The 24,131-nt window shown below is 42.0% G+C and overlaps 2 protein-coding genes across 12 annotated transcripts in view; one reads left to right on the forward strand and one right to left on the reverse strand.

Moving 5' to 3' along the window:
* Positions 1 to 34: 34 nt before the first annotated feature.
* Positions 35 to 21,714, forward strand: ZNF740 (zinc finger protein 740). 9 transcript variants are annotated; one of them, XM_026713690.2, is made up of 7 exons: positions 35 to 176; positions 2,682 to 3,052; positions 6,488 to 6,619; positions 6,803 to 6,889; positions 10,999 to 11,122; positions 13,297 to 13,415; positions 17,265 to 21,714. In XM_026713690.2, the coding sequence occupies exons 2-7, from the start codon at positions 3,044 to 3,046 to the stop codon at positions 17,352 to 17,354; spliced, it is 561 nt and encodes a 186-aa protein (XP_026569475.1). In that variant the 5' UTR covers positions 35 to 176; positions 2,682 to 3,043; the 3' UTR covers positions 17,355 to 21,714. The 9 variants fall into 9 exon arrangements, with proteins under 9 accessions (XP_026569475.1, XP_026569476.1, XP_087781537.1 ...); XM_026713691.2 differs by having other exon boundaries at positions 6,488 to 6,580; XM_087925411.1 differs by having other exon boundaries at positions 2,682 to 2,909.
* ITGB7 (integrin subunit beta 7) overlaps positions 11,615 to 24,131 on the reverse strand; it is a 70,885-nt gene continuing 58,368 nt past the window's right edge. Inside the window, exon 16 of one of the 3 annotated variants that reach the window (XM_087925390.1) lies at positions 11,615 to 13,040. The gene's annotated coding sequence lies outside the window, so the exon portion shown is untranslated. Of the gene's footprint in view, positions 13,041 to 23,215; positions 23,574 to 24,131 lie in introns of those variants that run through there. The other 2 variants (XM_087925388.1, XM_026713688.2) reach the window with 2 other exon arrangements.

The raw sequence follows: 24,131 nt of genomic DNA on the forward strand, positions 1-24,131 counted from the left end.
AGAGTGTGTACCGGGTTCCGACGTTTCCGCTTCCAGGGCGGCGGTGGGGACCGTAGCGGTGGGAACCGCAGCGGCGGCGGCGGCGGCGGCAGCAGCAGCAGCAGCAGGAGAGGAGGTGGTTTGCTTTGGTTCCCCGGGAGAGGGGGAGAGCCGGCACGCCGGGAGTTTGAACTCAGGTGCGGGGTATGGTGGGCGCGCGCGGGCGCGCGTGCGTCTCCCCTGGGAGGGGCGCGCGCACGCCTTATCGCTCGCGGGGAAGGAGTGGGGAGGGCGGGTATGGCCGCCGCGCGCTCATTGTTAGCCCGGGCGGGGAGACGCGGGGGCAGGGGGGTGAGGAGTGTGTGTGGGGGGGATTTGTCCTCGCGCGTCGCGAGGCGGTGCATGCTCGTCCACGCGCCCTTCGGGGCTGATGATCTTTCGCTCGCTCTGCCGGGGCTGCGCGCCGCGCGGTCGTCCGCGTCACCTGTTCGGCCGGCTGTTTTCAGGGAGGGGGAGGGGATTGTCTCTTGCAAGACAGGTGTTAACGATCGAGACGGGGAGATGAGGCCAAGTCTCCGGTCCTTCCCACCGACTCACTCTAACCCTCATCGGGCTGCGCTGAGGGTCGGTTTTAAATGAAGCTGCCAAGCACCCGCGCTGCTGCTGCTGCTGCTGCTGCTTCTTCTCCTTCTCCTCCTCCTCCTCCTCCTCGCGAATTGTGTAACTGGATGCTAGCTAAAACTTTCTGCAGGGTTTCACAGTTGACCTTTGTGGAGCAAAAAAGCCCGTGAAATTGTGAAGTAGCCCTTACACCAACACTTGATTTGAAGTTGACTGTGTCCTTAAAAGGGTTGAGTCTGAACAGTAACATTTGTTCAGGGACCCACAGTAAAAGAGTTGGTTAGGATGAATAAACACTAGTCGTTTTCCACAGTTCTGCAGGATCCTCTCTGAGGAGATAACCTGGTATTAAAATATTCTTAATGTGGGGAAAAATGTTGACACTGATCTTTGTAGGAACAAAAAAGATCCAAAATACCAAACCTCAGGTTTGTGTGAACACTATAGTGTCCATCCTGTGCATTATATTTTCTCAAGGATTCTCAATATTCCAATCTATTGAAAAATGAAGGAAAGGTTTTCAATATGGTAGGAAATAAGAATTTATTTTGTGTCATAGGTTTTAATGTAGTTAAGTCAGAGGTCCTTGATGTTATATTTTTGAGCTTTATTGCAATTATTGATATGGAAAGTCATGTGGGCTTTTCCATACCCAGCCCCCAACTTTTAATATAGGTAATCCTCAACTTATGACCACAAATGAGCCCAAAATGTTGGTTGTTAAGTGAGACATTTTGCCCCAATTTTTGACTTTTCTAACCACAGTTGTTAAATAAATCATTGCAGTTGTCAAGTTTAGTAACACGATTGTTAAGTGAATCTGGCTTCCCCATTGACTTTGCTTGTCAGAACTGTTCACACAACCCCAGGATACTGCAAACTTTATAAATATTCACACAACACTAGAACGTAGCAACCGTCATAAATATGAATGAATTGCCAAGCATCAGAATTTTAATCACATGACCATGGGGATGCTGCAACAGTCATAAGTGTGAAAAACAGTCATGTCCCTTTTCTCAGTGCTGTTGTAACTGAACGGTCACTAAATAAACTGTTACAAGTCAAAGGACTACCTGTACTAATGTTCTTCATTTTTTCTGCATTTCTGGTTTTCTTCTCGGTGTGCCAGTTTACTCTTTGGTGCATTGTAACATATTTGGTTTCTTCAGTGCGGCACTATAGATTAATTAGTATTTCCTAACTCTGGTGCCTTTCACATGTGTAAACTTCAACTCCCAGAATTCCCAACTCAGAATGGTTATGAAAATTTGGGGAAATTTCCATAATTGGAGGGTATCCAATTTGGTCAAAATAATGACTAGTGGTGCATGTGTTTTGTGATGCTTATTTACATAATCACATTGGTTTTGCTAAAAGGCACTATGTGCTTCATTCGGTCAGTAATGTTAAATTTAAGGCTGTTTGTGTAGAGTTAAAAATATTGGTTTTGAGTTTTAAACATTTTTTATTGAACTATAGTAGTCAAGATACATTCATAATAAAGACCATAAATATTACATTAATAATTAAACAGAATGCTTATGTGTGGAGACTAGGTTAACTTTGTAAAGTTTTGACATTCTCTATTTGAGCTACTAATATTTTAATGTCAAAAACTGATTCAGATATCCACTGCATGTCTAGTGAGAAATTACCTTCATTGCATGAGTATGGCTAGTTGTTTAACGGCAGTGAAGTATATCTCTGATTTTGCATAGATGGACTTTACAAAGCATTGTGATTTCTACATGGTCCTTATATTTCCTACTGAGTGTTTTTTTAAAGAAAACAAACAGAAAATTATTATATTAATGTTGCATTATGATATTTTAGTACAGAAGGATACAGATCATCAAGATGATGTACAGAAACAGCAGTTCAGAATTTAATGCAAGAGCTTGCAGAAATCATATAGAGATGGAAACTTAGTAATAAGCAGAATACTTTAGTAGTCTAGAGATACTGATATCTTTTGCCATTGCAGTAAAACTGTCTGGTGTGTAATTACAATTTTAAAAAACACTGTCCTCACTTTCTCTTTTTAAATATATGTGTATATATATTTCCTTAACCCACAGGTGGAAACTGGAGATGGACATACAGCAATAGTGTGGCCACTTTGCAAGGAAGACCTCAGCACCCTTTCTCCAGCAAGGGCCATCCTGCAGGGGGATTTAGGTTTGGGGTGACTCATCTGCAAGAACAGCAGAGTCTGTAATTTTCCTCAGCTTTTAACAAGGCTGGGAAAACTTGCTGCACGCCATTCTGGACTCTCCGACTCCAGAAAGATGTCAACAAAGTGGAAGGTATTGGACGGGACCGGCGCAGAAACGATTTACTGAAAAATCTTTGTAGTCGTAAAATTCTTTCCTGGGCAAGAGAGAAAGAAAACGTAAGGACTTGGCGTAATCTCCGTATTGAGGACTGTCAGACTAACGCGATGGCTCAGGTAACAGGCCCCGGTTCTCCCATCCTGTCCCACAGGAATCCATCATTGAGGAAGTGGCTGCTAAGAGCCATCTGTGATAATCCATTCTGTTGTCACGTAAACTGTTCAGCTCTTGATGTTCTGCTGTAAGAGTCAGCACTGCAGAGCTTGGCGTGTTGGGCCCCCCCTCCTGGTCAAAGTTCTGGGGGTTACCAAGCTGTTCTGGCCCTCTTCTCACAGCCATGTGTAGAGAATGTGTTTGCTTTCTCTTACAGCCAGTTCCAGTTTTATCCGGAAATGTTTTCGTATTTTTCTCGTCTTTCGCTCCAAGCCTAGGGGCTTACATGTATGCTGGAATAGGGGCTGATGGGAGAGGGATGAAGAACGTCAGAGCACTTCTACTGCCCCAACCCCCATTTTCCAGCTTCACGTTTCATCAGCAATATTCGACTGTAGTATCAAAGTTTCTAGGTAGCACTATTTTTCACAGTGGGGTTTACAAAAACAAAAGGGGGACAAAGTAAATGTGTAAAACATACATAAAACTTTATGCATACTTTTTGGGGTCTCTTTATCATCTTCAGACTAACCCGAACAAGCCATCCCAGAAATTCAGTTTGGCCACCCAGATTATGTCATCTGCCATAATTCCTTTGCAATCCACTTGGGGGTGGGTTGGAAGTACACTCCAGCCATAGGAAATCGGACTCTGTTTCCTCCAATACATCAAACTGCATCTTTGTTTGATCTTAAAGCATTGGAGTCTAATCCAGCATTTACTGCTATATTTCTTTTTATGTAACATTTTATTATTCACGGATTTCCTGTTCTCTTTGCTTCCTCAGTCCAACTATCAATATGTCTTGGGATCTTACAGTCTTAGGGAAATGTTCTTCTGCCCTGATTTTCCATTAGCAGCCATCACTACTCCTGCATTAGCCTTTTAAGCCACTTTTCGAAAATCACGAAGAGTGTCATTCCAGAGCTCCTTGCCCCATCAGTATGCCAGGTACACTGTGGGGAAACTAAAGGAGCAGCTCCAGCAGTAGCATTTATAGGCATGAGATCCATGTGTTACTGCCTTTCTTTCCTAAGGATCCTTGGAGAGATTGAAATAGCTCATGTGGCCATATCGTCTCTCTCCCCCCCGCCCTCACAATAGCAAGTGTGCAAGGAGGGACAGAGGGAGAGTTAATAATATAGTCAAATCAACTTGGGAGAGCTGTCTGGTGGAGGCTTAAACTCAGGTATCCTTGGTTCCAGACCCCTTCACATGGGATGCCTAGATCAGCTTCTAAGAGAAGGGGAGCTTTTTAAGCTCTTAACTGGTGGGCTTCATTCACAGAAGCTGGCTGAATTTTGCCACTGTTGGTTGGCAGCGCTTCTTTTTCTTCAACAAGAAGAATGCAAGCAGAATCCCCACTGACTATAGGTTCTGAGTCGAGGGCAATTAGGGCTTTACTAATCCCACTTCTGCTTGTTTCACCGTTCCCAGAGAGAGGAGGTGGCCTGTTTCACTGCCACTGAGGCTGATGAGGCCCCAGCCAAACCCAGCTCCCAATTCTTCATAGTTTTTTTTCCTTCCCTTCATGGCTGACTTAGCTCTTCTCTGAAGTATTGTAATTCTCTTTCAATAATTGTGAACGTCTGTGACTAAGATGCCAGAGTCTGGCATGTGTCCAAATTGCTGCCATGCTGTACATCTGTGCCCATGCAGCCCCTGGGCTGCAGATCCAGCTACCACTTTTGGTGTTGAAAGTTGTCAGCTTGACTTGTGCCTCGTTTAAGGTGTTGGGAGACAATGGGATATGCCCTTGGGGTTGGCATTCTCCCTCTCCTGTCTCCCTTCATCTTTCACTTAATGGACATCTTCTGCCTTCTTGCCAATCAACATGACTGACTTTGTGTTAATGACCTCAGAGTGAGGCCCTGAAAGAAATAATCTCCTGACATTACCAAACTGCAGGATTTCTGCTGTTTTATGGCTGTTTCTCAACATCTATCTTTAAATATGAACAAAACATTAGAAGCCAAGGCTGCCTGTGTCGTCTCTTAATTCTTTGGAGAAGAATTGATGGAAATGCTTTGCCTCGGGGAAGTTGGACCAATAGCTGTGGATTTAAAAAAGCTTAGGATAACTAAATGAATCAAGCACACTTTTATGATCTAGATGGCAAATGGAAATAACTTTCATGCCTGCATACGTATATATAGAATTCTGTCTTGTCTTCGTGACCCTGCTGGCACAGATAATAAGCAGTAACTTGTTGTGCACAGGGGATAAAACTTGCCCCAGATAAGGAAGGAAAGATGTTCAGAAAAGCCAGCCCTTTTTCCTTGTTTTAATGGATAGATGTACAAAGAAAGCTGAACAACTTCGATTCTGGGAGATGTGAAATGATTTCCAAGATACAGAATGAAGAAGTTTGAGTTATTCAGCTGTTCAAACCCAAAGGGGAAGTGTGCATCGGAGGTGGCATTGGCATCGTGATGGTTGTATGTGTTGGCACTTCCTTAAAGAAGCCATGGCTGTTTCTTGATGTGCACAGTTACCTTGCTTTCCCAGAGAACACACATTTAAGCTGAGGATGGGAGTGGGGAGGAGGTAAGATAAACCTGTGACACCCTATCAGCACTTCCTCAACTCATATGCGTACAGCTAGCCCTCAACTTAGGATCACGATGGAGCCCAACATTTATGTGGCTAAACGAGAAATTTGTTGAGTTTTGCCCCATTTCACAACTTTCCTTGCTACATTTGTTAAGTGAATCACTGCAGTTGTTAAATTAGTAATAACATGGTTGATACATAAGTGAATTAATTAAGTGAATCTGGTTTCCCCATTGAGTTTGCTTGTCAGAAGGTCGCAATAGGGGAATCACATGACTCCGGGACCCTGCAGCCGTCATAAATACGAGTCAGTTGTCAAGCATCAGAAGGTAAATCACGTGACCATGGAGATGCTGCAATAGTCATGTGTGAAAAAACGGTCATGAGTCCCTCAGTGCCGTCGTAACTTCAAACAGTCACTAAGCGAACTGTTGTAAGTTGAGGGCTATCTGTATTTACCTGTATTTATTCACATGGCTTTTGCGTGGCTCCAGGAAATATGCAGCTTTTAAAAGAAAATGCCAGCAAGTACAGTGAGCCTACCTCATCTCTCATGCATCTTTTGGGGTTTGGATCCAAAGTTGGTTCAGGTGGTTCTTTCAAGGAAACTTCCCTAAACTGACCTGATGAGAGTCTTCTTTCTCATCAGACCTTAATGACATTCGCCAGCCTTTAGTGGGTAAACTTCCACAACCTGCAGCAAGTATGGCCATACGTCAGATTGTAGCCCACCCCTTAAAACACCACAGCTGCGATCGTAATAGGGAGAACTACTTGGTTTGGAATTAGCTTGGCTGTATTGGTTGGCGTCATTGTGATTTGTTTTTGTTTTTTTTCCTCTGCAGGCGAGCCTCCTGGCCTGTGAGGGACTCTCTGGTGTTTGCCTGGTGCCAACAGTTGCCAGCAAGAAGATGATGCCGAAACAAAGCTCTAAGCAGGTGGAGAACGGGGAGAGAGGGGGTGCGTCGGACATGCTGGTAAGAGCCAGCCTGTTTTCAGCTGTCTGATGCTGCACATGTGCTTCATCGTCCTCTGTTCCAGACATGTTGGATGACGGAGCAGAGGAAACAGGATTGGGGCAAGGGGAGGCTTGGCTTGCAAATTGCCAGATTTAAACTTTTAAGCCGTTGTAGCCAGTCTCCTCCTTTCTTGTCTGTCAGGGTCATCGCAAGGAGAGCGAGAAATCACGTAGTCGGAAGGAAGAAGAGACAGCAGAAGGGTCTCCTCCTAAAAAATCCCTTAAAAAGGCAGGTAATCTTTCATTATATGGCCTAGTAAAGACCAAGCTCTCCACAGAATGCCTGTCCGGCTCTCAGAAGCTGTCAAAATGTATCTTTTAGAAGTCTTGTTGAGGTTTTACTGTAAATTCCTTTTAATTCCAGGCAGTCTCCTCCCTTTTTTCCAGATCCTGCCCTTTTATTCTTTTTCTCTCCTTTCCTGCTTTTAAAAGGTTTTAAGCGTCCAGAAATCTTTATTATCCCTTTGACATTTTATTTTCAGCTTAAATGCCTATTGATGTCAAAGTGGATTTTTTTTTTTTTTTGCTTAAGTCTCTTAGCTGTCAGTATATGGAAGGGAAGTGAAAAAACAACCAAACCAAATCCTTTCCCTTCCCTCTCTCTTTCGCTGCTTCAAAATCTTTGGGAAGAATGTTATTTTTTTAAAATTGTTTAAATTCCAGGGTACCTTGCATTGTTGCTTTTGCAGTTTAACCCGGTCAACTAAAACTTTCTCTTCTTATCTTCCTCCTGCACATTCTTTTCCGGTTGAGTTCTTCTTTGAGGTGGCCATTTCTGACCACCGCTGCAACCGCCTTCCGGAAAGGGAGTAATGGCCAGCTGAGGAGGAGAGATGTGGCTCTCCTCAACCCTGCTGGCAGTCTACCCCCTCTTCACCTCTTCGGGGTGGCTTAGCCCCCAAACCAGCCGGCTCGGGGCGCTCCAGCAGCGGGCACGGATCGAAACCGTGCATATGAAGTTGAAACAGGACAGACAAAAGTAAAAATATAATGATTTGAATTGATATGAGATAATTAAAATAAAATTGAGAAAATTAAGAGAGGAGAAAAACTGTAGAAAATGTAAAACAGTAATAATAATGGAATAGAACATAAAAGTGAGCATGAAATTGAGTTTGTGTCTGTATGAAGAAGTATAACCCGGGACCATGCTATTTTCAAAAAAAGATGTTTTATATGGTTTTTTTTTTTGTGAAAACCCAAATAATTTTTTTTTAAAAAAAAACAAAACTAAACAGAGGCTTATTGGCTGGAAATGGGTTCTCCCACCCACCTCCATATTGTTGAGCAGGGCTGTGGTTTGTTTTCAAGAAATTTCTACCTAGTTTTTAAACCTGAAGTAGCTTCCAGTTTAAATATTTGAAACAACAATAATGAAAAAGTAGACTGTACAGTTCAGTTTTAGAAAGAGTTACAAGAGAAGGGCTGAAAGCAAGCGCTTCAGTTTAAAAATCAGGAGCAAAGCGGGTAACTGAAAAGTGTTAAAAGCATGAAGAAAGAAAAAGCAAGTGCCAACCTTCAACAGAAGGGGCAGGCGGGACTGTTCTTAGTAAGGTATTCCCAGGCAGGGCTGCCACCACTAGCAAGGCCTCTCCTCATATCCACAACAAGGAAACTTTTGGGCCTGGCCTGGTGAAATTTGGAGCAGGGCTTCAAGGACTGGCGACAGTGCTTGAGCAGCTTCATGCAGATGGACAGGTTCCTCCAAATGATCTGGTGCAAAGCCATTGAGAGCTTTATAATTAGTAACTGGTACTTTGTGCTTTGGAAATCGATAAAAGCCAGTGCAGATGTGGGGAAACCAGGGATGGGATCCTACCGGTTTGGTCCGGTTCTATAGAACCGGTAGTTCTGAACAGCAGCTGACGTTTTGGTTTGCTATTTAACCCTCCCGCCCACCCAGGCTCTAGGCTGTCCTTTAGTGTCTGCATTTTCCTCCTCAGCTGCTTTGCGTGGCACAGCTGAGTGCCTCTCGTCAGCTGAAGAAGGTAAATGTTTGCAGGAGCCGGTAGTGCACATGCATGTGCAGTGTGTCTTTGACGCGAATGCGTGCGCTCCCCAAAGGAGGGAGGAAAGCACTTTCCCCTGGGGGAAACTATAATATGTTCCAAGAAGTTGACTATTTAAAACCATTTTGGCCACTACCCTTTAAACTTCTAGGGCAGGGGTGTCAAGACTTGTGTCATCGCAGCGTGTCACATGACATATCGGGATTTCTCCCCCTTCGCTAAATTGGGTGTGGGCGTGGCCAGAGCGTGACGTATCCAGCCCACAGGCCGGGAGTTACGACAGCCCTGTTCTAGGGTTTCTGCACACTTCGTAGGATAATCTTAGATGGACTCCTAGCCAGATGCTGGCTGGGAGTGATTTAGGCTTTCCAAATCGGCAAATCAAAAGATGCAGCTATTTGCACAAGTAGAGGATAAACAGAACCACAACCATTGCTACAGCATGTTATGAGTAAGCCCAGGAATGCATGGGATGCGTGGGAATGCATCCCTTTCTAGCACAAACTTTTATCTTTGTACAGTTTTTTTTTTAAAGATTGTAAGCCATCCAGAGTTATCCTGAGGTAAGATGGGTGGCCAATAAATTTTACAAATAAATAAATAAAATAAATCTAATAGTTAACTTCACCACCAGCTTGATTGTTTTAAATAGTTCTTCATGTGTTTCTGAAGAATACGAAATAGGAGAACTTTATTGTTCAGGCTTGTGCGACATCTTTGTCAAACATCATTCTCTTTTCCAAACAGGTCAGCCTGTTATGATCATTATCCCTAGCCAGGGTAGCCAATAAGATTTGCCATTTAATAAATCTGGAACGCTGGAAGTTAGGCTTGGTCAGACAAGCTGTCAGATGCTTGACCATGAGGTTTTTCTCCCTCACTTAGCGTCTACTCCATAATGCATATCATCCTATGGCTTGTGGGGATGTAATATGGTTAGCGCCTCCAAATTTACTTTTAATTCTTATGGCCGAATTACAATGCTCATAGACTCTGTTGCTGCATCCAGCATCTTTTGCACTGGGATAATTCAAACGAAGAATAGGAATTTAGCAATCATTATGCGACCTTTTAAAATAAACATTCTTTCTATGAAATTAAAAAAAAAAACCCACTTGTGGAGTTGTACTCTGAGCTCAGTAGATAATATCTGGTGGTAAACCATAAGAATTGGAAGAAAATACTATTCAGCTAAAGTAAATGAGATTAAAAGAATTGGGGCAAAGTACATTTTACATATTTAGCTGGAGTTAATGCTGTCAGATTACTTATCTTCCCAAGATTTCTGTTTTCTTTTACAACTGCCCATCTGCTGTTAACATATTCAGGCGCCCTGAGACAGATGACCAACCCTCAAGGGAAAGGTGGATTTCTTTCTGTGGAATTGCCCTATAATACCCAAGACAGTGAAATTAATTGTTGGGTGGCCGAGTAGATATTTGCTGGAAGCTCCATATTAATAGTAGCAGTTCCTCTCCAGAATGTTGCTATTTTATCCAAAACAGGCCACAGGGGTTTGGGCATTTCTGGAAGTGTATCTCCTGAATAGGAAGATAACACTTCCTTCTTCCTTGGAAGATTGTAATGCTCCAAGAAAAAAAATAGCTTCCTGGCCTGGGAACTCACAGCCAACTCTACAGTTCTCAAATGCAGAGGATAAACAGATTGCTTTGCATATGCCTATCGCATATTAAGCTAAATGAGATTAAGTGGAAGTGGGCAAATATCCACCCCGTTTCTGTCCAAGACCAACCTATTTCCACTAGGGGTCAAATATCGGATATTTTTGCATTTTTAACAGCAGGAGATATTAATGAATCTGTGTAATTAAAAAAAAAATCCAGGCAATCTGTTTTACACCAAACAAAGCTAAAGAGGTAACCTGTATCAAGTGTAGGAATTCAAAATAGTTACATACATGAGAGATGCTTTGTTTTCTTCCATTGTGTTATGAAATTCATTCTGCAGTGGCTTGAAACAGGGAGAGTGGACAGTCTATAGTAGCAGCCCTCAACCTTTTGGACACCAAGGACCGGTTCCGTGGAGAAAGGTTTTTCCACGGACAGGAAGGGGTGTGGTTTTGCATGCTGCCTGCACCCCACGGATGGGGCTTCGCTTGTTTGCACGGCCCAGTTTCTGGCATGCTGTGGGCCAGTGCCAATCCACATCCCAGAGATCGGGGACCCCTGGTCTATAGAGGAGGCTGTGGTACTATATAAGCACTGACAAATGTCTTCGCTAAACCTCCTGACAGACCAGCAAGTTGGAACATACGCCTAGATAGACATGTCGCCTTTTTGTTGAGAAGCTGTTCTATGTGTGCTTGCAGGTAATGGTGATCGAGCAGAATGGATCCTTCCAGGTCCGGATTCCCAAGAACTTCATTTGCGAACACTGTTTTGGAGCATTCCGGAGCAGCTACCACCTCAAGAGACATATCCTTATTCATACTGGTAAGCGTATGGTCATCTGCCAATTGATAAGCTTAAGTAAGGCATCTTGCATTTGCAAATAAGCACCTTGATCTAGAGAAGAATGTGTGTGTGTGTGTGTGTGTGTGTGTGTGTGTGTGTACACGCGTGCGCGCACACATGGAAAAATAAAAAGTTATGTTAATGCTTTATTTTACTGCAACAGAGGGAGTCGGAAGTCAATGCCTTTTTTTCCCCTTTTCCTCGTCCCCCCTCACTTTTTTTTCCCCATCCGCCCCACTGTATCTTCCTATTTGTTTTTGTATTTTATTCTATAATCTTATAAAATGTTTAAACACACACACACAAGACAAGAATATATATCATGCAGGTGCGGATGCTTAATATCCCAAGAACCCAGCTCCTATCTTCACCCTGGAAATAGGTTCAGGGATCTAAGTCTTGAAAGTGTAACAAAGGGAGCTTAGTGACACTTGGTAGTCCTCGACTTATGACCAATTGCTTAGTGGCTGGTAAGAGCTGTGACAGATCTCTCTAGGGAAACCTACAACCTGGTTACGAAATTCTGACACACATACACATACCCCGGTAACTGCACTTTAGGTGCTTGACAAGTGGCCTTCGTTTATGACCATTTGCAATGTCCTATGGTCACATTTGATGACATTTTCGCCAAAAAAAACAAAACCCACCAGCATTTATTTGTAGTTTCCAGCAAAACCAACTGGTAACGAACGGTTGGTTTACTTTAACAACTGTCACAGAAAAGGTTGTTAAATCAGTCACATAGGCGATTTGCTTTACAGTTGTCATGAGTTATGACAGTAATGGGCCCAGCTCTATTATAGTTGTAAGATTGTAAGTCGAGGACTGCCTGTACTGATTGTGACGCAGAGACTTAATTCACAACATTGTGAAGCGTTATCAAATGTTGTTCTCCATTCACCGGAACAACTTTTATCCAGATTATAACAGAATCCTTATGTATCAACCCATCTCTCAAGTTCAGGCGTCCTTAATGTTGTGCAGTTTGTTGTGCAAGAACAAAAACGTTAGCTTTAAAACATCATTCCAGTCTGTTTCCCTGTCCTTGGGCTACCACCAGATGGCCCTCTTCCCTTTGAAATGCATCCACCAAATGCCAGGTTAAAGTAGTTTAGACCTAAAAGATTGATAATTGTATCAAGGAAAAAGAAATATTTACAAGTCTTCATGTTAGATTAGCCATAGAGCTGGGGCTGTTCTGTTCCTCCTTCCATATATTCTACAGTGTAAACAATGGCATGGCAAAGTAGTTCTGTTTTACTGTAGAGGAGAAATTGCCTAGCAAACTACAGTAGTGTGAGGCCTGTGCCTATTTTAAAAAGGATTCAGGACAAATGCTTTGGATTTCAGGTGAGCACAGCTCTCAATTATCCATGAAAGTCACTGGACTTCTTCCAGGCTGCCCACGGGCCTGAAGAAAATATTGCATCAGCAGCTGATGCTTTCAGTAGTTAATTCATTAAAGTTGACGTGGTTGTTAAAGTAGCCATGTTCTTTAAATCACTTTCACGTGCGGGCTTAAAGAAAATCAGGCTTTTTAAATAAATAGTAAGAATCTACTGTGTTTGCCTAAGGCTTGAAACCCTTCTTCCAAATTCTGGATCATTTTTGAAATATCCATCTAATAAATACTACCCATCTATACACCAAATCTCTGGATGTGCTCCTCTTTAGAATTAAAAAAGGCATTTTTTTTTTGGTCTTTTTTGGTGAGGTCATGGAATATTCTTTCAGTCCTGGAACTGTTAAGGAAAAGGTTCATCTATTTCTTTTCTAAAAAAAAAAAACCTGGATGCATGAGTAGCAGTTTCCTCCATGTAGAAATAGACTTGCAAAAATAATCTCCGGCTCTTGATGAAGTAGAAACCAGGGCTTCCATCTTCACAATCAGGGCCTGCGTTGCCAAGAGAAAAGTAAGGTTAGGAGAGACGAGACTGAGAAATGACATTGCATTTTCATTTGGGTCTGGAATGTCCTATAGCATACATTTCACTAAGAACATATCTTGCTTCAATGTCTTACGTGTCTTCTCTAGGAATCTGCTTTGTATGATTAGAATCCTTGCTTAGAATCCTTGCCACCTTGTTTCCTCTAAAAGCCTAGGGGTTACAACCTGGAAATAATTAGTTGCTCCCTACCCTCTGTTAAAGGAGAGAAGCCTTTTGAGTGTGACGTGTGTGACATGCGCTTCATCCAGAAGTACCATCTGGAGCGCCACAAACGTGTCCACAGTGGAGAGAAGCCATATCAATGTGAACGCTGCCTGCAGGTAAGGACTCTCCATTTGTCTTCCACATTTAGAGTGGGAATCTTGCCAGACGTGTGTATTAAGACTTCGCATCGGCATAGAAAGAGCAGTGCGGCCTGTATGCAGAACTAGACCATCGTTGGTCTGCTTCTCGGATGCATTTGCCAGAACCCCTTCAACGTTGACCCAAGCCCTTGACTGGCTTGTGCAACTGTAAGTTGTGTCCCTCTGGATTACTCCTACTACCCATCCCCTTCCCTTCTGGAAAACAGGCCCATGTTCATGGCTGCAAGCCCATCTCCTTCTCCTCTACCCCCTTGCATGGCCAGTCCCCTTCACTGTCCTGGTGGAGTCACAATAGTCCGATCCCTGGCCCCCTCGTCGGCCTTGTTTCTTTGAGCTACTGCTGCCAAAGGTCACCTCTGCATCTTTGCCCCAGTGTTTACCACTATTTTTCATTCTGGCCAAAATGTCCATGACTCCTCCATTCCCTTGTGCTTCTTCTTCTTTTCTTCTGGATAGCCTTTTCCGAGGTCAGTAAAATGAGGACCCAGATTGTTGGGGGCAATAGGCTGATTCTGTAAACCGCTTAGAGAGGGCTGTAAAGCACCATGAAGTGGTATATAAGTCTAAGTGCTATTGCTATTGCTACCATGTTTCCCGGAAAATAAGACTCGGTTTTATTTTCTTTGGGGCCCCAAAATAAATAAATAAATAAGCACCAGGTCTTATTTTCAGGGGATGTCTTACTTGCTTACCTAAAAAACACCGCAGCCAGGCCTTGCACGCCCCGACACCTGTCATGCTGCTACCCAACTTTGTCTGCAGCCAGACAGCATGTGGCGCATTGCATTAGTGCCACTGCTCACCTGGCCTCCTGTCACGAGTGATTTAATTTCTTACAACTTACTTATTCCCACTTTTAAAATCAGTTAACTAATCAGTAATTGTTAATAAAGTTTAATTTAAATAATGGCCCATCTTTGTTGTTCAATCCGTACTCTTCTTCTAAAGCATTGCCCTGGACAGTGCACTCAAAGGGCTCGCTAACCCATCTGATATTACACACACTTCCCCACACATGGTTAAGGAAATTCTGTCAGCCGTGGATTTTTTTTTTTAATAAAGTTTTATTTGGGTTTTCACACACAAAATACAAGTAAAACATCTTTTTTGAAAATAGCATGGTCCCAGGTTGAATTTCTTTATACAGATGCAAAACTCAATTTCATGCTCCTTTTTGTATTCTATTCCATATCTTATACTATTTTACATTTTCTATATAGTTTTTCCCCTCTTTTAATTTTCTCTATTTTATTTTGATTATCTCATCTAGATGGGATAATTCAAATCATTATATTTGTACTTTTGTCTGTTCTGTTTCAATTTCATATTATCTTTTCTCATTAAACAAATTTTCTCCTGTAGTTACAAATTGGAGTATGACACCTTTATATCTTTTAATTACATCCATTCAACTCTTATTTAAACTTCAATATATACCTTAAGTTTATGACCTTCAATATAATACATAACACATAACTTTCAATCGAATTCTGCTTGGTACATTCTTATAATACACAGTATATTCTTTTTTTAAAAAAGAAAGATTGTAAATATATGTAATTATAAACCCTCATTCCATTCCAGTTCAGTTCCATCATTAATAATCATTAAAATCTTAACATCTTTAACACTTCTTTTCAATTAAATATCATACTTCCTTAAAAACACATAGAATCTCCATAATTAATTTTTCCCTTATTTCTTTTCACATGTTTTATAAATCATTAAATATACCTTTTGTTACATTTATTTATTTACAAGCATTCCACTCAATTGCGATAGCTATTTTATCAGACATTTTAATCATACATTGTTTCATATTTTGTAAAATTATTTCTGCTTCTAATATAACCATACTATCTTATGTACCTTTGTACCATTAAGTTTTCACCCATTATCTCTAAATAGGTCCAGTTTCTCTATATTTTGCTTCTGTCCTTTATAACTTCTTTTCCTTTCTTTCTTCCCTCTCATCTTCTCCCTCCCCTTTTTACCCCCTTGTCTCTCTAGTTCTAATTCTCTCTTCTGTATTTCCCTCTTCTGTTGCTTTCTGATTTTATACTTATTTTTCACTCTATTTTTTTGGAGTTGTTTTTCCCAACCTTAAACTTTCCATTCTCTTTCCCCCCTTTCCTTTTTTCCCCCCATCTAAGATTACTTGTTCATTAAAGGTGGCTTCTTTGTCGCAATCTTCTTGTTCTGCAGGCATTTCTTGTTGTTTCTCATAATTCCAAATCTCCATTTCTAAAAACTGAAATACGAAGCCAAAAGAACCTCTCCCTTCTTGTGCATCTTCTTTGTACTTTTTAAGTTCCATTTTCAGTTCTTCTAAAAGTGGAGCCATTTTAAATAGTTTTAAACAACTACCCGATTGATTTTAGCATTCAAAACAATAACCAAGAATCCAGAAATCATCAAGTAATCCAGATAGTCCCAAGTTATATCTTCTTTTTTTTTTTTGACTTTCTCTTCCTGGGGTTTTTGTTGCGATATTTCAGTTAGAATGGATCTTTTGGAAGTCTTGTTGAGATTTTGCTGTAAGTTCTTTTTTAATTCCAGGCACTCTCCTCTCTTCCAGATCCTACCCTTATATTCTTTTTCTCTCCTTTCCTGTTTTCAAAAGCTTTTAACTATCCAGAAATCTTTATTATCCCCTTGACTTTTTATTTCCAGCATTAAATGCCTATTGATGTCAAAGTGGATTTTTTTCCAATTTCTTGCTTAAGTCTCTTAGCTGTCAGTATAGGAAAAGGAGAAAACCAAATCTTTTCCCTTTTCTCTCTCCTTCGCAGCTTAAAAATCTTCTAAGGGAACAATGCTATTGTTTTTTAACAGTTTCAATTCCAGGGTACCTTATTTGTTGCTTTTGCTGTTTGACCCGGTCAACCAAAACTTTCTCTTCTTATCTTCCTCCTGCACATTCTTTTCCGGTCGAGTTCTTCTTTGTGGTGGCCATTTCTGACCACCACTGCAACCGCCTTCAGGAAAGGGAGTAATGGCCAGCTGGGGAGGAGAGATGTGGCTCTCCTCAACCCTGCTGGCAGTCTCCCCCCTCTTCACCACCTCTACGGGGTGGCTTAGCCCCAAAACCAGCCGGCTCGGGGCGCTCCAGCAGTGGGCACGGATCGAAGCCTCGCAGAGACGAGGTTTCAGTCTGTCGCTGAAGAAGCTCAAACCAGAAGCCCTGTCAGCCGTGGATTTTATTGTCATTCCATAATTGTGATCTGGCATTCCTAAAGAAGGTCCAGAATTTCCTGCAGGAGTTTGAACTAGCCAGCCAGTTCATTTTTAGTTAGTTACTTAATTAGGCCAGCCATTTTAGTTTTATGTCTGTGCAAAACTGAAAGGAAAACTACAAAATCCTGCATTTTAGTTGAGGTTCAGCTTTCTTTTTTTTATCCTTTAGAAAGTTCGTGTGGAGCACAGATTATTCCCTCTTCTAACTTTTTCCCGAGGGATAACTCTATGAGAGATAGAGAAAGTATAACTCCTTCACAGTGAGGTTCCCTGACAGAAGGAGGGTTCGTCCCAGGATCTTCCTATTTCCAGTCACAAAGGCCCACGATTCCATGTTCGGTTTTCAACTGCACTGACCTAGAATGCAGGGTTTTTGGTTTTGCATAGAGCAGGGCTGAGAAAACGATGGCCCTTTAATTACTTGTGGACTTCCTACTGACTCAGGAATTCTGGGACTTGAAGTCCACAAGTCATAAAGAGGCCATTGTTTTCCCCACCTCTGGCACAGAACCTTGTCTTTTTGGTCATCACTCTGGATTTTGTTTTTCTCTCTTTTCCCTTTCACAGAGCTTCTCCAGGACAGACCGGTTGCTGAGACACAAACGAATGTGCCAGGGCTGCCCCAGCAAAGCATCTGACTCCCAGCTACTGCTTTAGGGTTGGGCCAGAGAAGAGGCTTTTTAAGAAGTTGCTGGGAAGTCCACCAGATGCTCTGGGAGTGGGCTTGTTCCCCTGCTTGTATTTTGTGCCCGAGTTTGCCTGCTGAGCCTACTCCTGTGGAAGGGGCAGAGCTGAGCAGGCACAGACTTGAACTGTGGTCTTGACACTGTAAATACATGGAGGACAAAGCAGGGCTGGCTTCCAGCCATTGGGAAGCTCACTGCAGTTGTGGATAAACATTGCCGGGGTGCGCTTTCTGTTTCTGTTTAGGGTTTTTTGTTTTTTGGGGTTTTTTTTGAAATTATCACCATTTGCCTCAGGAAAGGCTTTGAAAGCATTGCTGGGCCTTCTTGCGAGCCATTCCGACCAGATCCGGTGCTCTCAATTAACAGATGACCTGCCAGCTGGCCTGATATTTGGGCTTGCAAAAAAAAAAAGTGGGAAAACAACAGGCAAATATTTTATGAGAAACAGTGATCACTACCAGTCAAGCAGTGAACTATTTTGCTGGAGCTGATCCACATCAGGGACGGCAGGATACCGAGACCTGGGGATCACAGGAATCTGTCTCATTGACGTTAGGCCACAAGGCCTACTGGACTTTTCCCCTTCCCCCTTTCCGTGCTATTCTCTTCAACAGTGATTTGTGGTCTCGGCTTTCAGGTTTCAAGAAACAAGGGCTGCAGAAGGTGACAAATGCTGTTGGGTCAACATAGAAGTCTACCTTAGATGTGTTCCATTTATCAAGATCCAGTTGATATTCAGCTGGCTGGAAGGCTCTGTTTTCCTCCCAGGAGGGGAGGATACTTGCGTGTGGTCCCTTTGCCTTCCCTTGTAAATAGTCATCTGTTCAGAACCTACCTGTTACATACCCCTTCCCCGCAGAATCCAGAGGTTTCTTGGGTGGCAATTCTGTTTTCCTAAATAAGTGAAAAGCCAGCTCCGGCCCACGGGCACCTATCTCCTCGCTGAAGAACTGCAGTCTCTGTGGGGGAGAATGGGGAGCGGCACTCTGGCCTTCTTGATGTGGCTCTTGGAATAAAATACTCAAGGACTAAAGGTCAGCATTCCCATGCACCATGAATTCGGATTGCTCCTGGGCTGCTTCGTTGAAGTTTGAAAATAAGGCTTGTTGTCAATATGCAAATTTTTATGTGTGCTATTTTTTTCAGCTTAGTTGCAACAGGCAGCGGCAAGTTTGCAAGGGAAGCCAGGAACCCTTCTAAGTCTCTCATCCCACACCATTTACAATGGCCTTTCTAGAGGGCAAGTAATAATTTGTCACCGAGACTAGAATTTACTTGTTAGGAACAAGCACCTCCATCTGAATGATAGATACAGATCTCATACGTGCTTCAAATACATCCCTCCCTGAGTTAACTTCTAAGTTTGCCATAAGCACCTTGCTTTAAGCCAGGTTTTAATCAAGGGCTGTGTTGATAGGGAAACGGTAGTCTTTGTTTGGCCATCCTTGAGAGGCTGCATTTCTGCCTATGCAACTAGAAAGGTTTATAAACAAAGATGGGATACCTTAGGTGAGCGTTTTTCAAACTGAACAACTTTAAAAGGTGTGAGTTTCTTAACTCCCAGATGTGTGGCTGGGAAATTCTGGGAGCTGATCTTAAAAATTACCAAATTTGAAAAATCACTGCTTCAGTTCAAGATTGTTGTCTCCACACACCCTTCCCCCTTCAACCATTTAAGACAGGGCTGTCAAAAGTCATCACGGCAGTGTCACGTGATGTATCTGTACTTTTTTCCTCTTTGCTATACCGGATGTATGCGTGGCCGGCATGTTAAACATCCGGCCCCTGGGCCAGGAGTTTGACCACCCTGATTTAAGAGATGCCAGTGTATTAGTAATAGGCATTGTTCTTTTGATCACCTTTCTTCTAGGGATCATGGCAGTTGTAGTCCCAACAAATCTGGAGTACATTAGCTTGGGGAGTGTTACTGTAGAGGAGATCATATTTTATTTTATAAAATATTTTTTATTTTATTCATAGGAAGACCCAAGATTATTCCCAGCCTTGTTACATTTCTAAAATTAACACCAACGTCTAGTCTGCAGTTTATAGGAACGATTAGGACATCCCAAACTCTAGGAGGTTTGTTGCAATTTTGGTGGGGCTGATAAAAATTAAAATGGTTGCTCCTTAGAAAGAACACACTGCCATAATGTTTCTCAGTTTACCAAGGACTGTTTCCCTCCCAAAAGGAAATAAAATAATTGCTGTAAGAAAAAGCTTGATGAAATGCAGATATTGGGGAGGAGAAGGAAATTGGAATGTAACTGTTTCAGGGGGAAGTAGCAATGTGCTCAGGTGAGAGAAAAAACCTTGCTTGAATAGGGGGAATCTCTTTATCAAGTACTAGATGTTTTTCTGTCCTTCCAGTCTTAATCTAATAATTGAGACTTGGCATTATAGAGCATATTCACAGTTGCCTAGTGTTTCCCCAAGAGGTCAGGTGAATCTCTTGAGTGAACTGCCTCCCAGTGCCGGATCCTTTACGTGCCAAGCAGAGTAATGACTCTGCTGTTTTGATTCCTCTAAACTTTATATAGAGTCTAAAGCATGTGCAGCTTTAAAAGCACAGGGATGTGTTTTGCTTAGGCTCTGCGTCTTGCTAGGGTGCTGCCATAGAAACTTGGGAGGCTGATTAACACTTTACCCTGGGAAAAGAATTCTATAAGCTGCTGCACACTGCATACCAGCTCAATCATTTACCAATAATCTGGATAGGCATTAATTGGCATCTGCCAATTTTGATGTCCAGTTCTTTTTTCCTGCTCAGGAGTAAAGGAAGAAGAATGTTAACCTCAAAAACAAGTTGCATGTGACTTTCATTGCTGAATTTTGCTCAGAAGTGGACTACAGCATAGCGTTGAAAGAACAGAATGGGGGAGAAGGCAGAAAGAGCAACTATAACAATTCAGTGAGTAATTTTAATAATTGGACAAAATAATAGGGTTCAAGTATTTTGTTGTTAAATAATCGTCTGCAGACAGTAAGTTAGCAAAATGGGGAAAATAGTTTTCTGTGGGAGGAGGTTTTATTTAAACAAATAGCTTGACCCACCCCAATGAAATTGATAGCATCTATTAATTGATACTGGTTCATCCTGACTAGAAATGTTATGCACGTGGGTATAATTGCACTAAGATCTTTGCTTTTTTTATTCCCTACGGAGATGATATTGAAAGGAAGTGAAACTTGTCTGGACGTTTCACTGATTGCCACTCTTTAAAGTGCAAGGGACCAAAACCATTTCAGAATGAAATTTGTTTTGTTCAAATGAAATTATACAGAGGTAGTGAGGTGAAAAGAGAACTCATTTGTTGAAAGTTCAAGAAAGTGAGAGTTAGCTTTTAGATAAAAACAATGTCCTGTTTTAAAATATTCAGTACCAGAACAATAGATGGAATTGCTTTGACATGATTTCAGCAAAGAGTTGGATGAATTGGATGGCTTGACAATTTGAGGTAGCAGCAGATTGGAAAATGGGTTTTGCATAAACATGGAAGTATGCTTCCTTTGCAGGAATATAGAGACACACAATTTTACCAACACTGTCTATGATAATGTCTCTCCTGGAGATAGAGAAGCCAGTCTTTACAAAGTATGTGCAACAATTTCCTGTATCTTTGTCTAACTTCAATATGTTGCTTTATATATGCGACCCACAGGAGGTATGCAAGTCCAGACCTCTGTAATTGACAGATACTGTCTTGTGTGCATACAACATGGTAGTGTATGCAAGCCAACCTGTGTGAAAGTCAGGTGGACTGGAATCTTTGTGTACCCTGAGGAATGCCTGTATTTGGGTTGCCCCAAAGTGCAGCCAGGGGCACATTTTTGAAGGAGCTTTATTTCCCCGTGTCCTCCATCTTACTTCCTTTCCTCCGTGGAAGTGAGAAATCCCATTTTGACAATGGATGCCATTGGGAGCTGTTGCTGTTCCCATTCTTTTTCCTGGGTGCTGGTAGCAGAAGGACAAATCGTACTTGTCGCATGGATCAGGTGCCTTAAGGTGCTTTCCGATGTGCTGCTGCTGGTCTTAATTTAGGAGTTTGTTCAAATAGGAAGAAAATGTAAAGGATCTTTTCTTGCAGTTCATATTTGGCTTTTACATAGGCCTCCTGAAAGGAAAACAATCTAGCACTTCAGCCTGACCAGATAGCCTCTGGACTTAATGTGAAGGTCCGATAGCTTTTTCTAAGATAATTTATTTTCCTTCCCTTTAACTCACTGATTTTGCAGGGAAGGGAATTGGGGCAGGGGTGTGTTACCCAAGGACAGGATCACTTTTAAATTGTAGTTTTTATAAGATGCTATAAACTTGTATCTTTTTACCATTACAGTGTGGCGTCTTTTTCTTTTTGTGTGTCTGCGTTCTATTTCAATAATTGGAATAAACTCAGCTTGCTTTCCCTCCCAAACCTTAGCTTCACTGCTTCTCCGTACCATTAGCTTGGGTGTTGCATCTTCTTTGACCAGTTTGTTTTATTCTGCCACATACTTCCATGAAGGCTCTGCAGTGGAACACAGGCACAGAGAAGATGGCACAATACTGTCTTGACTAGATTCGAATGATCTTTTAGTTTTCTGAAGTTGCATTCCAGTGGTGGACTAGGTTATAGCCAGAGTGGTAGGGATGACTCTAAAGATAATTAAGTTGCTAGTCCATACTGACCATAGCTCTGTCAATAGCTGTCTGGGCTTTCAGGTAGAAATCTCTCGAATTTAAATCTAGGAGAATATGCCTTCCTAATAAAAGAAGAAGAAGAAGAAATACACTTATCAGGTTCATGTTACCGTATGTGTAGCAGCTTGCAATGATAGCTGCTCAGAATATCGCTGTAGGTGTACTGTGGGGAAGAGGTATGTTTTATGTTGACTATGCCCAGATCAGTGGTTATGCTGGAAGCTAAATGTCTGGTTCCTAAACTTCCAGGTTAATGGTTCCAGAAATATACAATTTCCAACCTTGGGCATATTGGTGGAGTACAGAAACTTTAAACCACCTAACTTCATTGGAAGGAAGGGGGGTCTGCTCCTGTTAGACCATTTCACTTTGGCTGAATTACTGCCGTCTGTCTGCCATTAAGTCATCACTAAATTAGTCCAGTGTGAAATTGGATTGCCAGAAGAATACAAGGAGAAACCCAATGCTAAAAGATGCAGCTTTGACAGGGCTATGTGAATCTGAAGGGACATTGGCTATTGTGTCCATCCTTCAGGGATACAACAACAGAATGGGTGGAGGACAAGATTGATTGTGAGCCCAAAGCTTGAAAAAAATCCTGTTTTATTTACTTTTTTATTAGATATTTTTTCCCTGCCTTTTATTTATAGGTGGTGAACATAGCTAATACTTCTCCCTATGTTCCTCATAACACCAACTCTCTGAGGTAGGTTGAGCTGAAAGGGAGTGACTGCTCCAAAGTCATCCAGCTGGTTTTTATGCCTAAGGCAGGGCTAGAACTCAGAGTCTCCTGGTTTCTAGGCCAACACCTTCACCACTACACCAACAAGCTCTCTGTGACTATCCCTATCCCTATGGCTTCATCTCAACGTAGCAGTGTTTTGCGGCTATTGTGAACACCACCAATAGGGCCAAGAACGACTTAAAAATATTTTATCTATGGGCTAGAGGTGAAATTAAAGCCACACCACAGAACCCATCAGAAAGATCTTTCTAGGGCAAGTTTGTGTCATGGGTAGATGCAAGTGAGGAATGACCCTTATTAACAGTACTGGGGTTAGTGGCACCCAGTACAATACAATCAGTATGGATGAACCATTTAGAGGAGGTTTATCAGAAAGTGAGGCATATACAAGAGATGTGAGGTTTTGCTCAAGGTGAATATAAATTTTATGCATAATGTTGAAAAACAGCTGCAGCATTTCAGGGCCCTGTTGGATATGCTACGTTTTTCCAAGCACAAAACACATGATGTTAACTAAAAGCACAGTACAATAAAGGTTTTATTGGTTGACCACTTTGAGATTTTGCTGCCCATGTTGGTTCATTGTTTCAAACCCACTTGAGATTAGCTGGTGATGTAGGTCGAACTACATCTAGGACTTGCTGTAGAAAATTCTCAATGCAGGTGTCTCTCCTTCAAATTCATACATCATCTTCAGTTGCTGGCACAGTGCTGTCAAGTTGTGTTTGGAATGTTTTCATAACCATTGTACTGGGGGTTGATGACTGTTGTGGTAATAATAAAAAGGAGCAATTAGAGAACACCCACAGAACCATCAATAACATTTTTAAAGGAATCCAGTTTACTAGAGAAGATGAAAACAACCCCCTACCCTTCCTGGACATCCTGATCTACAAAGACCACAAAGGCAAACAAAACGCAAATCTACGGAAAAACCACCCATACTAACCAGGTACTCCACTACCAAAGAAACAAACTAACCTCCCACAGGAGAAGCTGTGTAAGGACTTTATTTAAATGAGCCCAAACACGCTGCATCAACCCAGAACAGCAGAAAAAAGAAATGCAGTATCTATGTAACACATTCCAATAAAATGGATACCCACCCAACTTTATTGACTAGTCCCCGACCACTCAGTCCCCAACCACTCAATCGAATACAACAACACAAACCCTTAAAAAAATTACACTGCTATACATCAAGAATATCTCAGAAGCCACAAATACACTACAACAACCACATGGAATCAGCATAACATACAAGCCAGCTAAAGCCCTTCAAAACATCCTAAGCAAACCAAGAGATCCAGCAACCCCAGAAT

Source organism: Pseudonaja textilis, chromosome 2, assembly GCF_049901715.1.
Source record: "Pseudonaja textilis isolate UNSWEBS1 chromosome 2, rPseTex1.2, whole genome shotgun sequence".
Taxonomy (NCBI): domain Eukaryota; kingdom Metazoa; phylum Chordata; class Lepidosauria; order Squamata; family Elapidae; genus Pseudonaja; species Pseudonaja textilis.

Excerpts from the sequence above, each read along its gene's own strand:
- ZNF740 (XM_087925411.1), top strand. Across the intron at positions 6,890-10,998 it reads CTAAAAAATCCCTTAAAAAG|GTAATGGTGATCGAGCAGAA; the intron begins GCAGGTAATCTT and ends GTGTGCTTGCAG. Across the intron at positions 13,416-17,264 it reads AATGTGAACGCTGCCTGCAG|AGCTTCTCCAGGACAGACCG; the intron begins GTAAGGACTCTC and ends TCCCTTTCACAG.